The sequence below is a fragment of the Rhagoletis zephyria genome, unplaced genomic scaffold, assembly GCF_001687245.7.
Source record: "Rhagoletis zephyria isolate East Lansing unplaced genomic scaffold, Rhagoletis_zephyria_1.1 Rzeph_scaffold_00330, whole genome shotgun sequence".
In the NCBI taxonomy this organism is placed as follows: domain Eukaryota; kingdom Metazoa; phylum Arthropoda; class Insecta; order Diptera; family Tephritidae; genus Rhagoletis; species Rhagoletis zephyria.
Window position 1 is genome coordinate 217,411 of NW_016157414.1, and position 23,064 is coordinate 240,474.

At 34.6% G+C, this 23,064-nt stretch overlaps 2 protein-coding genes across 5 annotated transcripts in view; one reads left to right on the top strand and one right to left on the bottom strand.

Annotated features, from left to right (window-relative positions):
- Window positions 1-23,064, bottom strand: part of capt (adenylyl cyclase-associated protein 1) — a 94,607-nt gene that overhangs the window by 39,817 nt on the left and 31,726 nt on the right. Inside the window, exon 1 of one of the 4 annotated variants that reach the window (XM_017610672.1) lies at window positions 7,623-7,769. The exons of 1 other annotated variant lie outside the window; for it this stretch is intronic. In XM_017610672.1, coding sequence (XP_017466161.1) covers window positions 7,623-7,662 — 40 coding nt within the window. In that variant the 5' untranslated portion in view covers window positions 7,663-7,769. Of the gene's footprint in view, window positions 1-7,622; window positions 7,770-15,284; window positions 15,718-20,891; window positions 20,941-23,064 lie in introns of those variants that run through there. 2 more of the 4 variants (XM_017610676.1, XM_017610673.1) reach the window with 2 other exon arrangements.
- LOC108359045 (uncharacterized) lies at window positions 10,625-22,119 on the top strand. Its single transcript, XM_017610679.1, has 2 exons — window positions 10,625-10,890; window positions 21,239-22,119. The coding sequence occupies exons 1-2, from the start codon at window positions 10,867-10,869 to the stop codon at window positions 21,626-21,628; spliced, it is 414 nt and encodes a 137-aa protein (XP_017466168.1). The 5' UTR covers window positions 10,625-10,866; the 3' UTR covers window positions 21,629-22,119.

Below are 23,064 nucleotides of genomic sequence, written 5' to 3' on the forward strand. Positions count from 1 at the left end.
AAAAAAAAAAAAATACTTTCCTAGCACAGCAACAGCAGTTTTTTAATGTATTTTTTACTTTTTCAAACAGTGTTTAGTACTATAGTAGAGTTTAATTTTATTTGCCAAAAGATTAAGTTTATTTGCCAAAAGATTAATTTTATTTGCCAAAAGGTTAAATTTATTTGCCAAAAGATTAAATTTATTTGCCAAAAGTTTAATTTTATTTGTCAAAAGATTAAATTTATTTTCCAAAAGATTAAATTTATTTGCCAAAAGATTAATTTTATTTGCCAAAAGTTGTTACTTAATGTGTCAATGCTATAAATGCAACCACGGTGCAACGCCACTCTGTGAATAGCAAAAACAAATTTGTAAAAATGTACCAGTCGCGTAATTTGGCTTGATTCAAGCCGAACATTTGAAAGCACACTTGCATGTTGTGCTTGTAGATGAGTGCGCAGAGATGCTTGCTGCCACGAGTGTCCAGGTTCAAATCTCATTGGGCGGAACATATAATTTTAAATTTTTAGTTTTCTTAATTATGACAAAGCATCTGTGAAGTGCGCAACGAAATCGTGTTCAAACAAAAAATCTCCAAAAATAAATCTGTTCGAGGTAAACAAAAGCTTGTTTGGCGCAAAATCATATGTGTGTTGGTTTGAAACAAAGACGATGTGGTTTATTTTTTTTCTCAGTGTCAAAACGAATGTACTTTCGATTTAATTAATGCAGAGCCAAATTCACAGTGCGTAGCTAAACTATTTTTACCTTATCCACCAGCAGAAGTTTAACGAAGGATTCATATTTAAAACCACATAGTAAGCTACAAAAATTAATATAGCTTGAAATCATAAGATTTCAATTAATAGTACGATTCATTTAACGTGACAAATTGGCATTTTTGGCGAAATTACAACGTTGCGAACAAAATTGTATGAAATGCCGCGCATAAGTGTAAAAGTAAACTTTTTACATTTTGAAACAGCCTAACTGATATACTATTTCTTGGATTATTCGAGGACAATAAAAAAACATGTGTTTCGCGACTTTGAAAAGATTGCCACCTCCAATAATATGGCAGTGTCGCAAATTTTCTTACAAAAGTAATCAGTTGTGTCGCAAGGTGGAAAATTTTGCTAAGAAATGCAACAATTTAGCGACGTTTCATGAATCCCGCTAATATTTATTCTGTACAATGTGATTTTCGTCCCACATAAATATTTAGTTGAAATTTAACTATAGTTTAACTACAGGACAATGAGCTTTTAAATTCTTTTTAAGTCCGCACTGTGAATCAGGGATAGAATTTCAAAATGTGCCTAATGGTCTTCAAAAATAGTGCCGAAAAGAAGATGAAAGTGCCAAAAAATTTAATTTCTTTTAAGGCCCTTTAAGAAATAACATTTCTAAAATACACTGAAGTAATATAACAATTACAATGTACAGCACTTGGCTGGGTATTGAACAAAACCAACTTTTTTTAAGATATTGAGTTATAATTAAAAAAGTAATTTCTCCGTTTTTCGAAGTTAGCCTCCGAAATGGAGATATGGGCCTTCGAAGTTCGAAATCTGACCTTTGGTAAAAAATTATTTTTAATTATTGTATTTAGGCAACTAAAAATATAGACGTGGTCCGGCTTTTGCTCTTATTTAAACGATATAAAACCTTTTTTCTGCAAACAAATATTACATGTGCTATAAGGGATTCAGTTCAAAATTTTTTTAAATATAATTTTTTTAATTTTTCGAAGATCTGACCTTTGACCATTTATAGCACCTGTAATATAAGTTTGCACAAAAAAAGATACATACCGTTTAAATAAGAGCAAAAGGCGGTCCGCGTCTATATTTTTACTTCTTTAGTTGTTTACATACAATAATTAACAATAATTTTTTACCAAAGGTTCAATTTCGAACTTCGAAGCCCCATATCTCGACTTCGGAGGCTAACTTTGAAAAACGGAGAAATTACTTTTGCTTTACTTATAAGACAATCTTCATAAAATTTGGTTTGGTCCATTACCCAGAAAAAAAGTTGAGTTTGCCATATAGTGTTATTAATTAACGAAATAATTACAGTAAATCACTTTTATGAAGGATTCCTTAGACATACTATATACATAAATTCATAGTAAAATTATACAGTATTCCAATTACAGAGGGGAAATACACCGAAATATAGCTATTTTCACATTTTTACACATAGACGTACCTATACGTACGTATATGTGACATAATGGCAGTGAGACATATTGACCAGTTTCGCATATTCTTTTCATTGATTAATTTTTTATTGATATTTATATAAAAGTCTAATTCATAATTTAATAAACACCATATAGGTATACAAATCGGCATTTCGAACTTTGTACAAAAATTATAAATATTCAACAGGTTTTCGCAGCAACTCTCCCACATAAAGTGTGTTCGAAAATTTTTTAAATGGATGAAAATGTAGGACACCGTCAGAAAACAAAAATATCAAAAATCAACGGGATTCTGCAGAAACTTGCACTTTTATTTAATGGTCTATAAAACTGCAAACTTTGAATCTTTCATAAAATTCTGAATTAAAAGTTTGTTGTTGCGAAAACTTACTTTTCATACTGCGTATTCACAATAGAATTCAGCGTTTTGTCAATATTTCTCGTGGCCCTTATTTTAATTTTTTAGTACTTTTAATTTTCAGTTTTTGTAATTTTTTAATTTATATTGTAGTATGTGATTTTTTGTTACATATTGGCATTTTATGCTAAATTTCTATATTTTATGATTGTACCAGAACAGGATAAAGTGCCAAAAGCAGGGTACGAAAATAAACTGTACAAAACAATTCCCATTTGCTCATCGATCATCATATCATTTGTGGTTTTGTACAGTTTTGTAAATAGTCAGAAACAAATTGTAAGATTCACTGTCATTTTCCCCAACGAGAAACGTTTGCTTTTCGTTTGTGACAATTGTACCATAGGGTACGTTTTATATGTATGCAAACGTTTCAATTACGTGAAAAATAATTTTTTCTGTAAATTTTCATATCCAATTCAATTAAAAAACATTTTTATTTTTTTTATTCATTGCAGCCATTCGTTTTGTATTTGTTTATTGCATATATGTACATACATAAAAATATTTTCCCTGCACGATTCATTTCGTTTGTTGTTTCGTCTGTAACTACTAAACTACTGTAGTGTACTATCGCCAAAGTGAACTCAGCCGTTTTGTTTCGTATTGTACCGAACTGTTAAAGTAATAAACGAAACGAAATAGTAACGTACAATATAGTTTATTTTCGTACACTAGCCAAAAGTGCCTCTGAGAATGAAAGTGCTCAAAAATGGCACTATGTGCCTACTTTTCCATCACTGCTGTGATAATAAAAATCAATGGTTAAGCCCTGTATGCAGCTCTCACGAAAACGGTCAAGAAAAAATTGCCATTATTTCGCGTGTGTGTCCAAGGAATTTTGACATTTTTGATACCTCACAGCCTGTTGCCTCACTCTTTCCTTAAGAAATAATGGAACGGGCATATATTTCTGTTGCAAACCTTGGTTGCCTTGTGCTCTTTTTTCACAAAAAACTTTAGAAAACTTAAGAACTGCGTACTGCCTTAAGGAAATTTGGCTCAAGAAAATTTCTTAGCCGTTTCTTGTACGTCATTTTATATGGAGTTTTTGCTTTTCTTGAGAGCTGCATACAGGCCTTTAAACTCTTGTCAGTGGTTAACTATGCACTATGAGTCCAGCCCTCAGCGCTAAGTTCGAGATAAATCTTATTATTCATAAAACTCTTTGTCAACTTATTACTTTTTAAGAACCCCAGAAGTACTGTATTTATGATACATATTCTCTAATATAAACTCAAAAAATTTGAAACAAGCAACTAATAATACCCCTTTCCCGACCGTCGGGGGTCGGTTCAAATTGCTATATACTCTTTTGTGTGTAAAGTACGCAAGTGTGCACCATATGAATCGATTGTGTGTGGCTTTCTCTTTATGTACCGTATGCGTTGTTTTGATCATTAATTTAACCAATTCGTACTGAGCGTATTTTTATTGTGACTATTTGTGCGCGATACAAATTTTAAAATGTTGCTAAAAGTGAATCTGCAACGTTTAACAAAAAATTAATAATAATGTATATTTTTTTTCAAACAAAAGGGTTTAGACCAGAGGTTCCCAAACCTTTTTTTTCTCGTAGACCCCTTTCAAAAATTTACTGTTTTCGGTAGACCCCCTGCTGATACATTTCGAAATATTCCCAAAGCTCGTGAAAAAATGAAATGTGAAGATTAGGTCTAACTATGTAAATTTGCATCACGGGTGAATTCAAAAAATAAACTCGGAGTGGCCAAAATAAAACTAAAATATTTTCTTTCTATTATTTTTTATTTCTACTTATTAGAATATTGTGATTACACACTTGCCGGTTTTAAAAAATAGAGCTCGTAAATCCATCAAAATACTCTCTCGCTCTGAGGATTTATATTTTTTAAGAGCACTTCGAGTCCTAGCGTTATTTACATTATCTTCACCATAAACTCAACTCATCAAATGTTCGGCTCATTCATGACTTTGTACGTGGAGTATTTGTAAAATTGTTTATTTGTGTTGATGGCATCACTTTTATTTTTATCACTCCGAGTTTTAAAGTGAGGCGAGAAATATTTATCACTCACAGTCTTAAAACACAAAACTTAAACAAAAAAACGGCTAAGCTTTTTATCGATGACAAAGTGTTCCACCGTCTCATCCTCTTCAAGGCAGAATGGACAAATGGACTTGTCATTTACGCTTGTCACGGCCAGGTGTTTGTGCAACGTGAAGTGACCAGTCAGCAGTCCAACAAGTTTTCTGCAGTGTCGTCTGCTCAGTGAGAGCAAAAAACCAGTAAGACCTTCTGAGATTGAAGGCAACATGAGTTTTGCACACCTCCATCCCTCGATGCCTTCCAGTCATTGCTGAGCGAACACCCAGTTTCTGAAAGTGGGTGTGCTAAAACTGGTTGCGGACCGAGGAATGCCTGGTCTGAGCCAATTCTGGCCAAATGATCAGATGTCTCATTACCAGGTACTCGTGAGTGACCTGGCACCCAGAGTAAAGCAAGCTCGTTATGTTTACCACCATAATTTAGTCGAGACTTGCATTGCCGAACTAGTTTGGAAGTAGTTAGAGGACTGGCCAAGGCCTTAATTGCAGCTTGGTTGTCACTGCAGACACGTAAACTCCTTTCCTTCCACCAATTTTCCACCACGTAGTCCCACTCAGTGTTATACCAATATCCGGTTCTTTTTAGTTTGCAGGGGGCCTTTCCCATGTACGAAAACACAAAGTGACTATAAGTGCAGCAGTGCGTCAAGAGCACTATATACCACTCAAAAAAATTAAGTTAAATATAGAGGCTATCAAGCAAACATTTTAGTTCTTTACTATCGAAACCAGATAAATTTTCGTGGCAGAAATAACGAACGACCTATATTTATAATTTTTTTTATAATTTAATACTAAAGAAATGCATATACCTGACACAAGGTTTGTTCTATGGTAATTAATTAACATTTTTTGTTGAAATATTTTTCAATATGTGGCTTTCCTCGTTTAGATATTTCATTTTTAAAGCTATTTAAGTCCTCTTTCCTTTGATACCAAACTTGTTTAATTTGGATAAGCGGTTTGTTTATAATCCGGAAGAGACTTTTATTTCGGAATTAGACTTTAAAATTTATTACAGTTAAATAAAAACATCAAACCTTGAATATTATTATTGGTTTCTGTTAGGAAACTTTGTAAACATTTATAAGCAACATTTCAGTTCGGCAAAACAAGCAGTCATAGACATTTAAAATTTATACAGTTCATATTTAAATCTCAACCAGCAATAATATGCTAGTCCGGTCAAATTAGACCAAAAATTGGAGTGAAGTTACAAAAATTCCCACCCAACTGAAAATTGGTAGGATTGTTCAAAACACCATCATAAATAAAATCTAGAAAGTCCTCATCGATCCGATACCTAGAAAAAAAGTTACTCGGCGTCAAAGGTCACAAAAATGGCTTTTTCGCGATTTTCAGCAAAACGGTAAGTTTATCATAAAATTAGTTTAGACAAAAATTGTATATCAGATAATTATCTATAAAAAATGTCTAAAAACCCTTTGTCCTAAGAGCTACCGTTTCCGAGATATAACGATTCAAAAAGTTGGAAGAGTTGTAATCGTCATAATATGCACACGTTTCCACGCCACCTTTGTTGTACTTATACATATTATGCCGATTTCAACTCTTCCCACTTTTTGAATCGTTATATACATATATCTCAGAAACGGTAGCTCTTGGGAAAAAAAGTTTTAAGACATTTTTTATAGATAATTATCTGATCTAAAATTTGTATCTAAACTAATTTTATGATAAACTTACCGTTTTGCTGAAAATCACGAAAAACCGTTTTTGTGACCTTTGACCCCGAGTAACTTTTTTTCTAGGTATCGGATCGATGAGGACTTTCTTGATTTCATTTATGACGTTATGTTGCTGAAAATCGCGAAAACCCCGTTTTTGTGACCTTTGACCCCGAGTAACTTTTTTTCTAGGTATCGGATCGATGAGGACTTTCTTGATTTCATTTATGACGTTATGTTGCTGAAAATCGCGAAAACCCCGTTTTTGTGACCTTTGACCCCGAGTAACTTGTTTTCCAGGTATCGGATCGATGAGGACTTTTTAGATTTCATTTATGATGGTGTTTTGAACAATCCTACCAATTTTCAGATGGGTTTGTAACCTCGAATATCTAAATTGACCGGACTATGCCATCAAAAAAGTTTTAGCCACCACCCAATTTGATTCAGGTCGGAAAGGGATACAGGAAATTTCCTCGAAGCATGCAATAAATACATACTTAGTACATACATATAATCATAATTAAGAATACCACTTCTTTACAAGTTTTGACAATTTATATATTCGTTAATTTTTTAATTTATTTTACTTTCTTTACAAAAATATAGTTTATACCACAACAAAAACCAAGTAACTCAAAGTTTCAAACTTTTTAATCAGGACTTCTAGAAAAAACTCTTATAACACATTAAATTTTTGTATAACATTATGCAAGTTAATAACCCGTGCTGATTTTTGAGATTTTTTTGTTGACGGGGTTGCTCATATTCTCCCATAAAAAAAATTTTACATACATACATACATACCTATGTAATATGTACTTCGGTGAAAGAAAAGGCGTAACACTGGCAGCAAAAAAAAAATCCCAAAACCTACGCGAATTCCTAGTCGTTGGAACTTGCACAGTATTATACTATAAAACTGCATACCCAAAATCCTGCTAGAAATTCTGATTAAAAAAATTTAAATTTGGTGACCACTTTTCGAAATTTCGAGAATTTTTATAAATCTTGTACAAGATGTGAAACTTTGAGTTGCATGCTTTTCGGTGTAGTATAAACTATATTTTTGTTAAGAATAAATTGAAAATAAAGAAAAAATAAATGGTCCAAACTTAAAAAAAGTAGTGTCTCTAGTTACGTGGCCATCACTGTATATGCATACATACGAGTTGGTGATAAAATAATAACATTATGAAAACTGCATTTTACTTAAGTTCATATAAGAGTCGATCACCTCTAACTTCTACTCCTCCGTCGCCTTCTCTGGCATCCATCTGATACAGTTGATGTGGATGGAGAAAATCAGTTGCAAACGGGGTAAAGCGCACGTTATGCTCCACGGCTGCATGTGCGGCACGTAAAAGGTCTGTGTACAGACGCTGGCGCCTCAGTTCCAGCTCGTCGCGGCCAACAGGCGTAACAGGTGGCTCAATGCAACCGCTTTAATTTTTTGTTTTCAAATCGTGAATTATTGAATTTTAACGGTTGTTTTTGTTTTTAATAGATGGTTGATGCATTTTAAATTCGTGTTAGCGAAACGTTGCGTTTGTCGGTGATTTTTCATAAATTCATAAATAAGTAGATACATGTTAAAAGCGGATACTTTTAAAATTTGTATGTGCATACAACATTATAAAGGAAACAGAACTACAGCACAAAATAAAATAAGAAATATAACGAATAACGAGAAAGGAATTATGGTTTTTAAAACAAAGCAGCAGGACTTATTATTTTTTCTAAGAATTAATTGCAAAGCATGGACCGTGACTTTCTTACACGGGTGCGGACCGGAAAATCAGCAACATTCTCCACCCTAAGAAGCCTAACTTCATTACTTTTTAATTTAAAGTTAAATAATCGAATACAGTATTGGTCATATGGTTGGTTAAAAATCGATTTTTTGATCCGTATCACACTGCTCTGAAGAGCTAAAAAAACTGGTCAAAAATAAAAAATTCGATTTTTTAAATTTGAAATACGGTATTTTGTATGGTACGTACTCATGTAGAGAACGCCGAAAATGTAGCGCGTTGTCATGCCGATTTAGCTTTAGCTTTTTACATTGCCCTGTGTGATTGCCGAAAACATGACAATTTAACCTCATTTAAAAGCGCGACCCAGTTTTGAAAGGAACCGGTTGTAAACTGTATTAACCGTTTTTTCTACTAATTAACTGAACCATTACCGAACCGAAATTTTCTACAAATGTTTGATCCCACACGTTTGCTTAAAAGTGGGCGGTGTCACGCCCCTTTAAAAAACATTGATAAGGCATATTCATCGTTCTAGTTTAGAACTTTTTCTAATTTACTCATTGTTAATTCAATAGTTCTAAACTGTTCTTGATGTAAAAATGATAACATACGGTGTTGCCAATATTAATGAAAATGAATTCGTAATTGGAAATTTGAACGTTAAGTGTTTTACACATACGTATATATTTTTTCTATGCGGATTTTTTCGTTCAATTCATTTTTAATAAATTTAACAATTTTTAGAAACAAAGCTCATAATTCAAGTGCCTTGTGAAGCGAAAAAACTAGAAATTAAATTAAAATCAAGTGTGGCAATTCTGGCAAAAACGTTCGGAAATAATATTGAAGTTGAGTTAAGAACTCAAAAAAGTTCAGAACTTTTCTCAGTTGGTCTCCTAATCCGAATTAGGAGAGCAACACAACAACAACCACATAGAAGAAAAGTTCTGAACTAGAACGAATACTTCCAGAGATATGCAGTTTGTAAAACGCCCCCTTTATATACATATCTAAATATTTTTCAGCCTACAATCATCCTTGGAAAGTCTGCAGTAGGTGCCCAAAATTTCCAGATTTTTTAGCTCTTCCTATCAGAGTGCGTAAGTCTGTTTATCTTTCATTGGTTTTTCAAAATATGTAGATACTATATGTATAGTAATACTTCTTTTTTCGATTATATGTAAATGAAAAGAACAGATTTCCAACCAAATATTGAATCTCCTCCATTTTCTTTTGAAAGAAAAGCTAAACATTCTTAATGAAGTGAGTGAGCGATAACTGCCCCACCAAACAATTTGTGTTGCCGGCAATAAGAAAACGTGTCGCCCTCGGAAACAAATTTATAGCCGGTAATATTGCCATCGAATCGATTTCCTATTACCGGTCGCTCTAAAACGTCCGCCGAAGGCAACTCGCCTGGGCGAGTCGTTTTCTTATTGCCCGAATGAGTCTTTTTCTTATCNTGTCCTTATTAAATTATCAAAATAAAAATACATACATAAGCATATCGGTCTAAAGTAAGAATGATTTCAGTTTTAACTGTCAATACATTATATTTAGAAACAAACGCTTACTATCATTGCCGAAATTTCGGTTTTTCATCACAAAAAGAATTTGTATCGCAAATTATTAATTATTTGACTGTAACTTATGTACATGGAAGACTTACACAACAGTATGTATCTTGGCAGGGGTTAATGAGGTGACATTTTTCAATTGTGAACCTAAACTTGCTGCTGAGTTTCTATAACGCAAATCGTCCTGGTCCTCTTATGTACTTCGAACTATATTTTTTTAAATATTATGGTATTGCGTGTGTCCGTGGTACTTTTCCTTACTTCATATGCATAAACAAATACTTAATAAGACAAAAAAAAGGAAATAAAACTTTATAAAGATTCAGGCCAAAAACAAAACAAGACATTTTGGGGAATATATACATATGTAGAGGAACTTTAAATTACATGTCATTAATTCTTTCATCGTTGAACCATTCGGGCAGCCCATGGGCATATGCCGCCGTCTCTGGAACTTCACTGGGCTCGATATAGGGTGCGCACATACTTTCACGTTTTGGCGGGGGCAGTGAATCGGAGAAGACATCATCGTCGTCAACAGCCAATGCAATGGGATCGTATGGAGGCGGAGGCAGGGGATCTGGTTCGATTATTTCAGTATGTGAGCTGATATTCACCTTCTTTTTTATCGATGTATGCGTGGAATTGTGACGCGACAGGCAACTTTTAACTGGTGTGGTGCCTGCAATAGCCTCGGCTTGGCCATTCAAACCAGTAGTAACTTCATTCTCCGGTGCTTCATGATTCGCCAAAGTCGCAGTTACTGCAGAGTTCGCAGTGGCTACTGTTGAAGTTTCATCGGAATTTATTTTATCTTGTGTTGTATTGGAACTTTTATCGATGCTAACGCTCGTCGGTGAGGACTTCTTCTGTTCATCACTTTGGGCCCTATCCGCTGTGAAGGCAATATGTACAATAGCATGGCGGCAATTAGAAATGAAAAGGTTTATACCATCATTATACAAGGACAATTGAAAACATTCCAATTACATATTTTCAATGCTATGGAAAGTAAAATGATGAAAGTGTGATGATGCGTTTGTTTATAATTTCCAAAATATATGTAAATTCTGTAAAAATTTAACCGGTATTGAGAAGCAATGGAAGTCGATCTTCACTCAAGAACGAGAGCACATACATAAGTGGTATGAAACATTTCGAGAGCCGTGAGGTAATTAAAAGTGGTGAACAGTGTTGCCAGAACTTTTTGGGCCGACCGGCTAGATTGGCAAAAAAAAGCGGCTAAAAACGGCTAAAATGTTTTAGTGAAAATTCACATGCTTTATTTAAATAAATCGCAAGAAACGAAAGACTAGTTAACACCATTAATTTATATCGAGTGTATATTCCTCATCATCAAATGAATCACTATTGTATATATCACCTGAATTCATTAATTTTAAGAGATCGTCATCTACAGTAAAATTATGGCAGCATTTTTCTTCACGTTTTAAACCGTATCTTATATATAAAATAGCGTTTAACGTTTTAACGCACATTGGATTTCTTTGCTTAGTTTTTATTATATTCATTGAACTAAATATTCGCTCTACTTCTGCATTACTTATAGGCAAAACAAGAAAACTAAAAACTAGGTTGGAAAGGTCAGCAAAAGGGTTTTCTCCTAGGGCATTTCGAAATTGATAAACTTCGGCCCAAAATTTTACAGTTGAGTCTAAATTACTCCAGGTATGTAACGTTAACCGTTGCCATTGCATCTCTATGGATGTTATTTCGTCGGCATTATATTTGTGTTTTTGTTGCTGTAGTTGAACAAATACTTTTGGTTTAATTACTCTTAATGCATTTCCAACCGAAAAAAGTCAATTTTTTTTAGTGTGGCAATATTTGTAGGGAGGCGTTGGCGTAATTCCTTTATTAAAGTGATAATAAAATAGCGACCATTTTCTCGAATTATTTTCTCGGCTTCGTGGTCAAAAGCGTTTGTGCTTACTTTTGTTTTTAAATACTCTTCAAAACTGTGATAAAACTGAGGAAATGGAGCAAGGTATGGTTCCAACGGGGAGCATATAGGATCAAAGGTGTCCGCGCTAATAACCACTAGGGAGCATAGATGCGAAAGTAAAACAGTGAGTTCATTAAAAATCTTCACTGGGTCACGGCTAAAATGGCAACGCTGGTGGTGAATGAAGTACCACAAAGCTGCTGTCAAATTATTTTAACACGTACTCTTATGTAGCTGTAGCTAGATTAGATCTATTTCTATTTTTCAAGCGACAGGTAGATATATATAGATTCATTTATGTCAAACTCAAACAAATTCATGTCGCCGTCAACAAGGCGTTTAGATTATGTACATAGATAAAACCTTAATGTCGTGACGTGAGGCGATGTCGTCTTCGAGTGTTCACAGCTTTAGAGTTAGGACTGAACACATATGTACTGCTAGAATACTCCGACAAACATTTGGGCATTATGCTTGATAACTCTTACTAATACGTATGGGTATGTAGAAGAATTTCTCTTCAAACGTGGCTTCAAAATGCAAATTTATATAGTTGAGTGGAACTGCATCTGACCATGAATACATGAATTTCAATGCAGCCGTCCCCATAGCCAACATTTGGCAACGCTAACGCCACACAAAGTAGAAAGATGGCCAACTCTCAAGTTTTCGCGTGCATCGTTTGTCAAAATTATGTGAAAAAGGTGCCTTTTTATCGTTTTTAATGTAATTGTTGATACACAATTTTTATTTATCTGCCGCTAGTATGTTAATTCAGTGACCATAGTATTCGCTGCTAAGTGTTCATTGTAGCAATCACTAGCGTTACTCGCGCTGCTGTCAAAGCGACGCCAACGTCAACGCAACTCCAAAGTTGTATGTGGATGGGCCTTAATTGATATTTATCCAGCCATAATTCATGGTCGAAATTCATATAAATAACACTTTAAATGTTGATTTGACTTTCAGCGGCTACAGCAGAGAATATTTGATGGAACTCTACATCCATAAATTACTAAGGTGTGCGTTTTATGACTCAATGACGAGCGAAATTTGGACAATTTAAAAACTACTCCCAGCTCAGTCCTACCTTTTTAGTTTTTCCCAGAAAATGGTTTGAGCTCTCGGTATGTTAAATGCTTGAAGCAACTTTTAGCAAGTTTTGGTCAGAGTATAAATAATATATGTGGATAATAAGTAAAAGTGTTTCAATAAAAATCGTCTTTTGTGTAAAAGTATAAAAATTGCTATACTATTTTAACACTTAACTAACTAGCCCCAGGGCTAAATTTGAATGCTGTATTCAGAAAAAGTAGCAGAATCGAAAAAATATTCATATTGGAAAAATTTTATTTTTTAATATTATTAAGTAATAATAAATTTCCCAATAAACAATCGACAATTTAACTGACTTCTCCTTGTTTTAAACAAAAATAAATTTACGATCTTATTCTATAAAGTATACACTAACCATTCGTGCAAAAATATTTTAGTGCACTCTATCCCATAAAAAAGTACGAATGTTAAAACATTACCGTGGATACGCGAAACCGGCGTTGGAACGCAGCGCCGATAAACCTGGGTCCGTTCGTTGTTGCATGATTATCTTTTTATCAACACAAGTATCTTATGAATGATTGGTACTTTATGAATGGAACATTTTTTAATTAAGAACTTTTCCCAATTTTGTTATTTAACTACAACGTTGATTTTTTGCTTATATTTTTACAATTACATATTCTGAGTGGCTTGAAAAAATCTTACATTCTAAGCAATTTGAAGCAGAGGGTTTGTAGCAATGAAACTGGCGTGTTCCCTTGATGGTTTTGGCTGTAGGAAACGTTTCTCCAACACCTCATGTTTTCTATATTCAGCTAAAGTACAAAAATCAAAATCAGTCGAACAATTTTTGTTTCGAAAGAATGGTTTTATCCTGTAGACTAGCGCAGTATGCATTTTTTTTAACGCAGCCACCAATGCCATCGCAAGCTCCTTTTCCGTGGGCAGTGACACTGATATACGCGATTCTCATTTGTTTAACGGGCGCGTCGTCTGTACTAGAGGTGTACAATATCAGAAATGCAGTAGTGAATCAAGTTCACTTGACAGTAAAAAAAGTGAAATCAATGCTTGCTCGCCATCAAAACTGCTAACTATAACTCCTGCAATGACAGTATTTGTTTGCTTACTGCAAATATTGATTTATACTGAAGAGAGCAAAGTAACGGAGCAGTACAGCGAGTGCAGTAAAACAGTTGGGTGTGAAGTGAATGGCAGCAGTGTTTTCCATGTTAGTCATTTTGTGCTAGTACCCCGTAATACTAGTATCAAGTTGATACAATCAACTATTATTTTATAAACAGCATTTCAAATCATTTATGCACACCTCTAGTTTGTACTCAAGATTCTCAGAATTTAGGAGCCTCATGATTTCGAAAATAAATTTAGGCACTGAGATTTCAATAACTATTAATATAAAGAATTAATCGTAAGAATTATTAACATATCGTTACCTTAATATAGAAAGGCCCTAACTCATATAAACGCTGAAACGCAAAAAAAGCCATTACTGACTCAAATTTTTTATTGCTTAAAATGATGTGGGGATTTATAATGCAATGAAATGTATCACAAACAATCAAAATGGAAATTTTGGATTTTTACTTAGTTACGGCTTTTTGTATTTCAGCGACAATATCAGTTAGGGCCTTTCTATATTAAGATAACGATATGTAATAATAATATAGCTATATGCTTTTTAAAACGCAAGTATGCAACGACGAACGGGCTCAGGTATATCGGCGCTGCGTTCCAACGTCGGTAGTGGTTTCGCGTATCCACGATAATGTTTAAACATTCGTACTTTTTTATGGGATAGAGTGCACTCAAATATTGTTGCACGTATTTTTAGTGTATACTTTATAGAATAAGATCGTAAATTTTTTTTTGTTGAACACAAGGAGAAGTCATTTAAATTGTCAATTGTTTATTGGGAAATTTATTATTATTTAATAATATTAAAAAATAAAATTTTTCCAATATGAATATTTTTTTCGTTTCTGCTACTTTTTCTGAATACACCATTAAAATTTGTTTATTTTTCATTGAATATTTACGGAAATATAGCAATTAATATATAAAATTAATGAAAAGAAGGTCAAAAATTCATTTATGAATAAATTTGTGAAAAATTGAAATTTTCAAAGAATATTTGAAGATATTGATTTTCACATATAGACCTTTGAATATCTGCCAAAATATATTTGAAATTCTACTACTTAATTTTTAGTGGCCCGTTTCAGAAATTTTGACTCTCCTGCGAACAGAGTCTAAATAAGGAGGTCGTTAGCCCGTCCATCTCAGCTTGCAAACGACTATTAATAGATCTTTGACGTTTTATTGCCATGTTTCGATTATTTTTTTGACAGGAGATACACATGCATTATTCGTAGCGAAAAACAAACATTTCAACAGTTATTTCCTGACGCTATTCGGACATGACTATGTATTAAAAGTAATATAGCCTCTTTCGAATGCTGGTAAATTTCAAATACAACAAAAAATTAACTGAAAAAATTGAAAAAAAACAGCACAAATACCAATTGCTTCCGCTAAATGAGAATCGGCTGTAATATCCGTCGCTGCACTTTTTGTCGCCTCCTCGGCTTCCGCTACTTCACTGTGTAATATTGAATTCGTATTATTCGCAACATTTTCAGCTTTATTTCCGTTTTGTGGTGGAGATGAATCTGTTTCTTCATCGTTGGAATCACTCGTTTTGCCGGTTTCAATTTTTATCGTTGGTATAATTCGTTTTCGGTCATTCGTTACTTCATCTTTTGTTTCTTGCACATCACTCTTCTTATTATTTTTGTCTTTTTTAGTTTTAGCGCGGCAGCAAGAAAACATTTCGTTCACTTTTTTTGTATATATTTATAAATCTATCGGATTTTGGTGGGTGCTTTAGATTCACGTTCACTTTACTTGTGCGTAACGAAGAAGATATTAAAATTTTGGCATTTGAAGTTTCTATTCGTTTTTCTAAACAAAATTGACTGCGGGAACCTTAACGCACCTGTAAAGAATTTGTCGTCATCAAACAATCATGGATTGCTGTGTAGCGATTGGATTGTGACCTTGGATGGCTAACAGGTGTGCCTCGATGCACGCACTTGATTATTTTTACAATAATTAAATTTGTTCATGTAATCGGAAAAGCACAAAAATATTCAATAGCGGATGATTCACGCACATATACACACATACATATAGGTAGATAATATTTTTTATTTGCCGCTCAATATACCTTTTTTATTATAAACCAAATTTGTTTCGTCCGTCTGTCCTTGTACACGATAGCTCGTGTGAAACTTGAGATATCTCAACAAAATTTGAGACATAAATATTGAAAATGGGCGAAAGCGGACTGTAACCACGCTCACCTCCCACATAACGGTAATTTACAGAAATTCGAAAACTATCATAAATCAGTAAACACACTGAGGGGAAAAAATATTAAAATCAAATAGAAACGTAATTGATCTTACTATAAACGTCAACGAAAGTACTGTATATTGGTAAATATTCAATTCAATTACGCGCATATTAAAATGACCGCGTTCGTTATGAAAAGGCATCCGTGAAGTGAATAATCAAGACAAAAACTAAAAAAAAAAAAATATTTAACTTGCATGTTGCCTGCAGTGGAATTCGAACCCTGACCATCTCTGGATATCAACAAATTGTGGCATGCTACACTCAGGCATATAAATTTGCTTTCAAATGTTGAATATCCATTAACACCACAGCACGCGATTTTTACGGATAAACATGTACATATGTACTATGTATGTATGTGTGTGTTGTCACCGCTCTCAGAGCGGCGCTCTGCATGCTTGGGGTGCGTGTGTACACTAACATATACATACTCAGATGTGAACAGTCAAATACGTGCGTAATAAATTTTGTATGAAAATATAATTTTTAAATCAAATATAAAGTATTCATTTTTACTATGCATTATTTCCCTCAGTGTAAAAAGGAGTAAATGAGATTTTTGCAAAAGGGAAATGGGCGTCGCACCGCCCACTTATGACAACGTATGTGTGACTGATTTATCAATACTAGTATCACCCAGTTGTCGGAATTCGACATCTTTTTCATACACTTTTGAATATTGCTTATCGCCAATATTGACTCCTTTATGCGAATTACGATATTGAAGTCCTCCACCAAACTTTATAGTGAATTTATATGCATACCTACATATATATATATTAAAGGGCTGCAAGAATCAACTCATGAATTAACTCGAGTCTAGCGCCACTGTTAAGTTGAAACTAGTTGAATGCAGATACTAAGAAAATATGTTAGTTCTTGTCTTTCACTAGCGGGTAAACTCGTTAATTCATCACATAAACAAACGAAACTGACACTCACACCACCAACCAATGCTTAACGATCGTTTCAACTCAATAGCGACGCTAGACTCGAGTTATGGGATGAATTCATGAGTTAGCTCTTGCAACCCTGTAATACATATGTAAGAATTTGTATGTATAGATGTGATGCCTAACTGTTCCTCAGCGACAGTTTTTCGGTTATATTGCCCAGATAGCCTCTTAGAAGGTTAAAAACTCAACACAAATCTGACCATAATATATCTAAATAGGATTTTTAGGGATAGCTCTCAATTCCTGCGCCAGCTAACGGAAGACAAACACACTGATCCTTAAAAAATTATTTGTACATAATAAAAAATCATTCAAAGCGATTTAGAAATCTGGGAGAAAACGGTTCCTAGTTGAAGATTCTGGCCATTTTATATGTATCTATATAGATGTAGGTGTATCAAATTCCACTACCTTATCTTTAGTGGTTTCTGAGATAAACCACATGTAAATTGCATTTTGTATGGGAGATGCCACATCCCCCTTTCCAATACATACCGCTTTTCGCCAAAAGTATGTTAGTGATTACATATATACCTGTGTCAAATTTCAGGACGTTAACATAAGTGGTTCCAGAGATACGAGATATTAGAAATTCGATTTGTATGGGAGATGCCACGCCCCATTTTCTATTATCTACCACTTTTCGTCATAAGTATGATATTGATAACATTTGTGGCTTTGTCAGATTTCAGGACGTTAGCATAAGCGGTTCCAGAGATAAGCGATATGAGAATTTCAGTTTGTATGCCGTAAGTACGGTATTGAAACATATCGTCGTTTAAAGTGCAAAACCGCGTATCAGCAAAATGCAAAACCGCGCATGTGAAGTTGTAGAAATTATTTTCTAGAGCGTAAAAACACTCATATTTCAAAATGGTTATCTTTTCTATAAAGCAATCGCATATCTGCCTAGTATATTTCAGGACGAATGGATAAGGATTGAGCCAAGAGCTTGTGTGAGCAAATCCAATTTTTGGCAGCCAATGAGAGTTACGCGGTTTTGCAGAATCACGATACGCGGTTATGTACTTTAAACGACGATATGTACGTATGTATGTTGTTGTGTCCAACTTTGAGGACGTAAGCATAACCGATTTCAGAAATAAGCGATATGAGAATTTCAGTTTGCATGGGCGGTGACACGCCCCCTTTTCCAATACCTACCACTTTTCGCCATACGTACGATATTGATAGCATAAATAGCTGTGTAAAATTGCAGGACGTTTGCATAAGCGGTTTCAGAGATAAACGATATGAGAATTTGATTTTTTATGGGAGGTGGCACGCCCCCTTCTTCAATACCTACCATTTTTCGCCGTAAGAAGGGTATTTATAATTTATGCATCATTGCTAAGTTTCACTTCCCCAACATAATTGGGTTTAGAGATATATCGGTTTTCACATATTAGTCAGTATGTCAGATGCCACGCCCCCTATGAATAGGGACGCTACATACTGTGTACAAACTACATAAGTAAGTATATCAGGGCGAATTTACCCTTGAAGCGATATGCCATGTATTGGCGAAATTCAAGACCGAAGTTACAAAACTCGCATAACTATCCTTACTTAGCGGAATCATTTGATCAACTTCTTATCAGATGTTTGGGGAGTTTAGTACAACTATCTGCACAGACAATCCTAAATTTCAGAACAATCTCAATGGATCAACTTCGTTGTGTGGTATAAAATTCAGAGTACTTCGTCGCCATCGGTAATATCACCATTCATTAACGAAAGCACAGCGTCATATAACTGCATATTCCTACTAGGGAATAAAGTGAGAGCTTGTTAAAGCCACAAGCAAAACGGAGACTGTGCACGCGGATGAGCTGGAAACATTTATGTAGTTTCCTTTATCCACGGCGTCAATGTGAGTACCTACAACAGACAAAAAGAAAAACGGCAAACAACAGGACAAAGCGACTAGTAACTTTCAACAGAAGCTGTTGGGCACAGTATATACAGTAATAAACCTTTCCGCAGTTTTTCACCATTTGGTCCCCGAGGAGTACTTTTGGGTTGTGTGCAGCGTGTTCGTTTTTCGCGCACGGCAACACTTACTTTGGGGAATTTCGCCTCACGAAAAAGTACATTTCGAGGATAAAATATACACAATTATGTGTTATTTATGAACAAAATGTAGGTTAAGTATAATATTCATCTTTAATGTATGCTGATATTCATGCGTAATGAAGAATAATATCAATAGTTAAGTACATAAATAATGCTTGTGTTTTATAAACTGGAAACTCAAATCGTAATTATAGCATTGAATGGAGTTTTCTTAAATGTAAGCTTAAAATAAAAAAAGTCCATTGTAAGATTAAATTATTTATGAAAACCGTAAATTTTGTGAATTTATCAAGCCAAATTCTAAATTTCCGAATATATTTAAGTCTTTATTTAAAAAAAAAAAAACAAGGTTTGTATAGCTATACAAATCCCAATGACTGCCAGCACATCCGCCCAGACAGTCCATTAAGCACACCCTGGTTTGAGTGATCTACAAGTTACAAGCGTTTTCAACATTTAACAGTTCATTATCATGTGCGGTGTTATATAACAAATTATACACTGAACTATGATAATCTATACTAGTATCTATAATACTAGACAACAATTTGCAATGTTTTTACACTTATGCAATTAATTTCGGTCATTATTACACAGTCATGACTTGTGCCATTTTGCCATAGTACGGTTGTTGCTCCCTTTCATACCACAGTAATTTTGTATACAACTCTGAATGAACAAAATGCATGCTCCTTCTCATTATCAAACCTGATCAGATTTTACCCCCGAGGAGTACTCACAAAGGTTTATTACTGTTTATATTGTGCTGTTGGGTGAAGAACAGTTTTTGTTGTTCAAAACTTTGGGTGTAATCGCTGACAGGAAGCAACGAAATGGCGCCATGTAGACTAGACAAAAAGTCCATGCACAGAATGAAGTAACAACAGCCAGAAGAAAAGTTTCAACTCTCTTGAGGAAGCACCAAATTAAATATGTACATATGTATTAATATTTACATATGGATTAAGGCAGTAGATATGTACATATTTATGTATGTATGTACGTATACGCAACAAACAGCTAACTGTAAAGCTGTTTGCCTCGCTCTTTTGCCTCTAGCCGCTTTTGCTTAGTTTTTCCTTCTTTTTTAAAACTTCAATTTTATTTTAGTACATTCAACAATTGGAAATGAATGAAAAAAATACACACAGCCTAGCGCCAACGCCTTTTTCAATACAGCACAGCAAAGCACGCTGCAGCACCAACAACACCCAATTCAAATATTTATCAGCTGACAGCGCGCGAAATTGGGTCAAGCAGTTCCGGGCAGACTTCTGTGCCAGGGCATAAAAAGAAGTGGTAGGCAGACAACACAAAAGTATGAAAAGTTCTTTAAACGCACTGAAAGGTGAATGAGTTTCGTAGAGACTTGTATAACGCCGAATCACCGGGAACGCCTTAAACGCTACGAACGAATAATGAAATACAAACTGGTTTAGCTAACGTTTTCTGAGCGGGTCATCAATTTCGCTTTTACGTACTTATGCAGCTGCCAAAAACATTTTTTTGCACAGGAATATTAAGTTTGTATTAATCATATTCCAGTTGGTCATTACACAAATATACGAGCATATGCACTTTGTATATAAACGTGAGCTAAGGAGAAAACACCAGGCAAATTTTGTAGCACTTGTGAACCATTTAAACATCTACTTTAAGATTTTTATAATTATTTACGGGTGATATGATACACGTTAGTTTTCCAAATCATTCAACACCTCCTCGCCCCATCCAAGTTTTTTCGCGACTATGCAGCACAATTATTACTTCTTTGTAGATTTTATGTTATTTCAATGTTGCCCAGCGTTGGCTCTAACATGTTTAATTGATGCTTTGCTTTTATCATTGCCATCCAAAGCAATGTTGTGCAGATCTTAATGTTTGCTGTTTTTTTTGTTGGCTAGAGTGGTGGTGACCAAATTTAGCCGGTATTTTTAAAAAGCATATACGAAGGCTACGGCTTTCAGTTTTCACCTGTAATTTTTTTTTTACTTTTTTAAATGGTTTTCTTTCCTGTTTTTCAGGCTGTGAATAAAAGAAGAGCCATCTATTTAACGGGGATTGAAACGCACCGGGACGCACTCGCACATCGACTGTACGTTAGGCTGCTTCGGCAGGCTCCCAAAACCAGAAACCAATGCACGATATTCATTAATGTTGAGAATGTTGCACTCGCTCTCTGTTCTAGCAAAACGACGAATAGTGAAAGAGAAAATGCCAGGAAAGTGTGCCGAACTGTCAAAACGATAAGTGACAAGCAAGCGGCATTGCAAGTGAAGTCTCCAGCGGGTAGTCAGCTTTCATTTATGGTTAAGAATCCAAGCCGGATAGTAAAAGTTTTATTTACACTAACTGTAACGTATGCAAGACTTTTGATTTATTTTCACGAAGAAAAGCTTGTATTTATAAAATGAACTTGTTGCACGTGTGCTTAAATACTATGCATTCGATATTCTTGCCCCAAACAAATTAACCAAACTCCTGAGCTCTTATTTTTTCCAGGAAGTACAATTGCAGGGAACTTGTTCCAGCGCATGCGCCCAAAAAGGCACACTCTCGGAGAAGGGAATAAAGGCTTCGCAAAAGTAAACACACAAACTGTCAAAAAATATTTAGCGCCATAGAACAATTGTTTCATTTCCTTTTAGAGGAAGCGCAGCATTTGTATAAAAGTACCGGCTCACCGCATGACGTAGCAGGTGTGAACGGAGAATGCGTATAAATATTGGCATAATTTCAATTTAGGATTTTAATGTCAAGCTAAGCACAGAGTGTGGTGGCAAAAAGAAGTGGGTTGACGGAAGTGGTGGTTGCTCCAATAGCCCACAATGGCCGTTGGAATTGGTGAACGTAAAACGCACGTGTCACCGTTAAGCTGTCATAAAGATTTCTACATGTAATTGGTTTTATGCTTGTGGTACATTCACATGGTATAAAAAAAAATACACAAACACGTACATATTTATGTATGTATATATGTATGTATGCATGTTTACATATTATGCGCGATTCAAAATTAGAACTTTTACAAAAACATTAAGTATATTTATTTACATATGCACGTATGTACATATATGTACAATACAGACAATTCGCACCACAAGCTTAGCTAATTTATCGCAGCACACATTTTTTTTCATTAATAAAAATTGTATACGAACTTAAATAAAATCTTCTGTTAGGCTAGTCGCAGCGCAATCGCGAACCACACCTAAGTCCAGTGAATACTAAACGCGTACTGGCCACACCAACTTCGAAACGGATGAATGGCTAAAACATAAAAAAGAAATTTAATGAAAACGTCCCAGAGTGGGGATATGCGTGCCTTATAAAAATATGTACATATGTATCTAAGGCACACACGTACATATGTTTACACATATGTACATAAATACATACAAACATTTATCCAATTTTTTAATATTTGTATACCTACATACATACATATAAATTAGTTTTAACTTGACGCATGGCATTAAAAACAAAAACAGCCAAAGGAATGAAAGCAACAAATACAGCGAGTGGTAATTCAACGTCAAGGAACGTCAACAATGCTGTATCGGAAGGGCGCTCAGGAGGCCAATAAACTATTCAACGGACATCTATTTGCACACACATATGTACATATGTACGTATTAGAGTCCAGCGCAATTGTATTTGCCGCATTTCATTCAATAAGTACTCCTTGCATTGTACTCTACTCCCAACACATTGTTACTTTTTTTCCGCATACATACACTACTTGGCGTTGAGAGAGTAAATACTTGACGTACTTGCTATTACTCCACCAAAGTACGTACTCTACTTTCCCTCATCGCGTACGAGAGATATTTGCTGCTGCCAAAAGGGA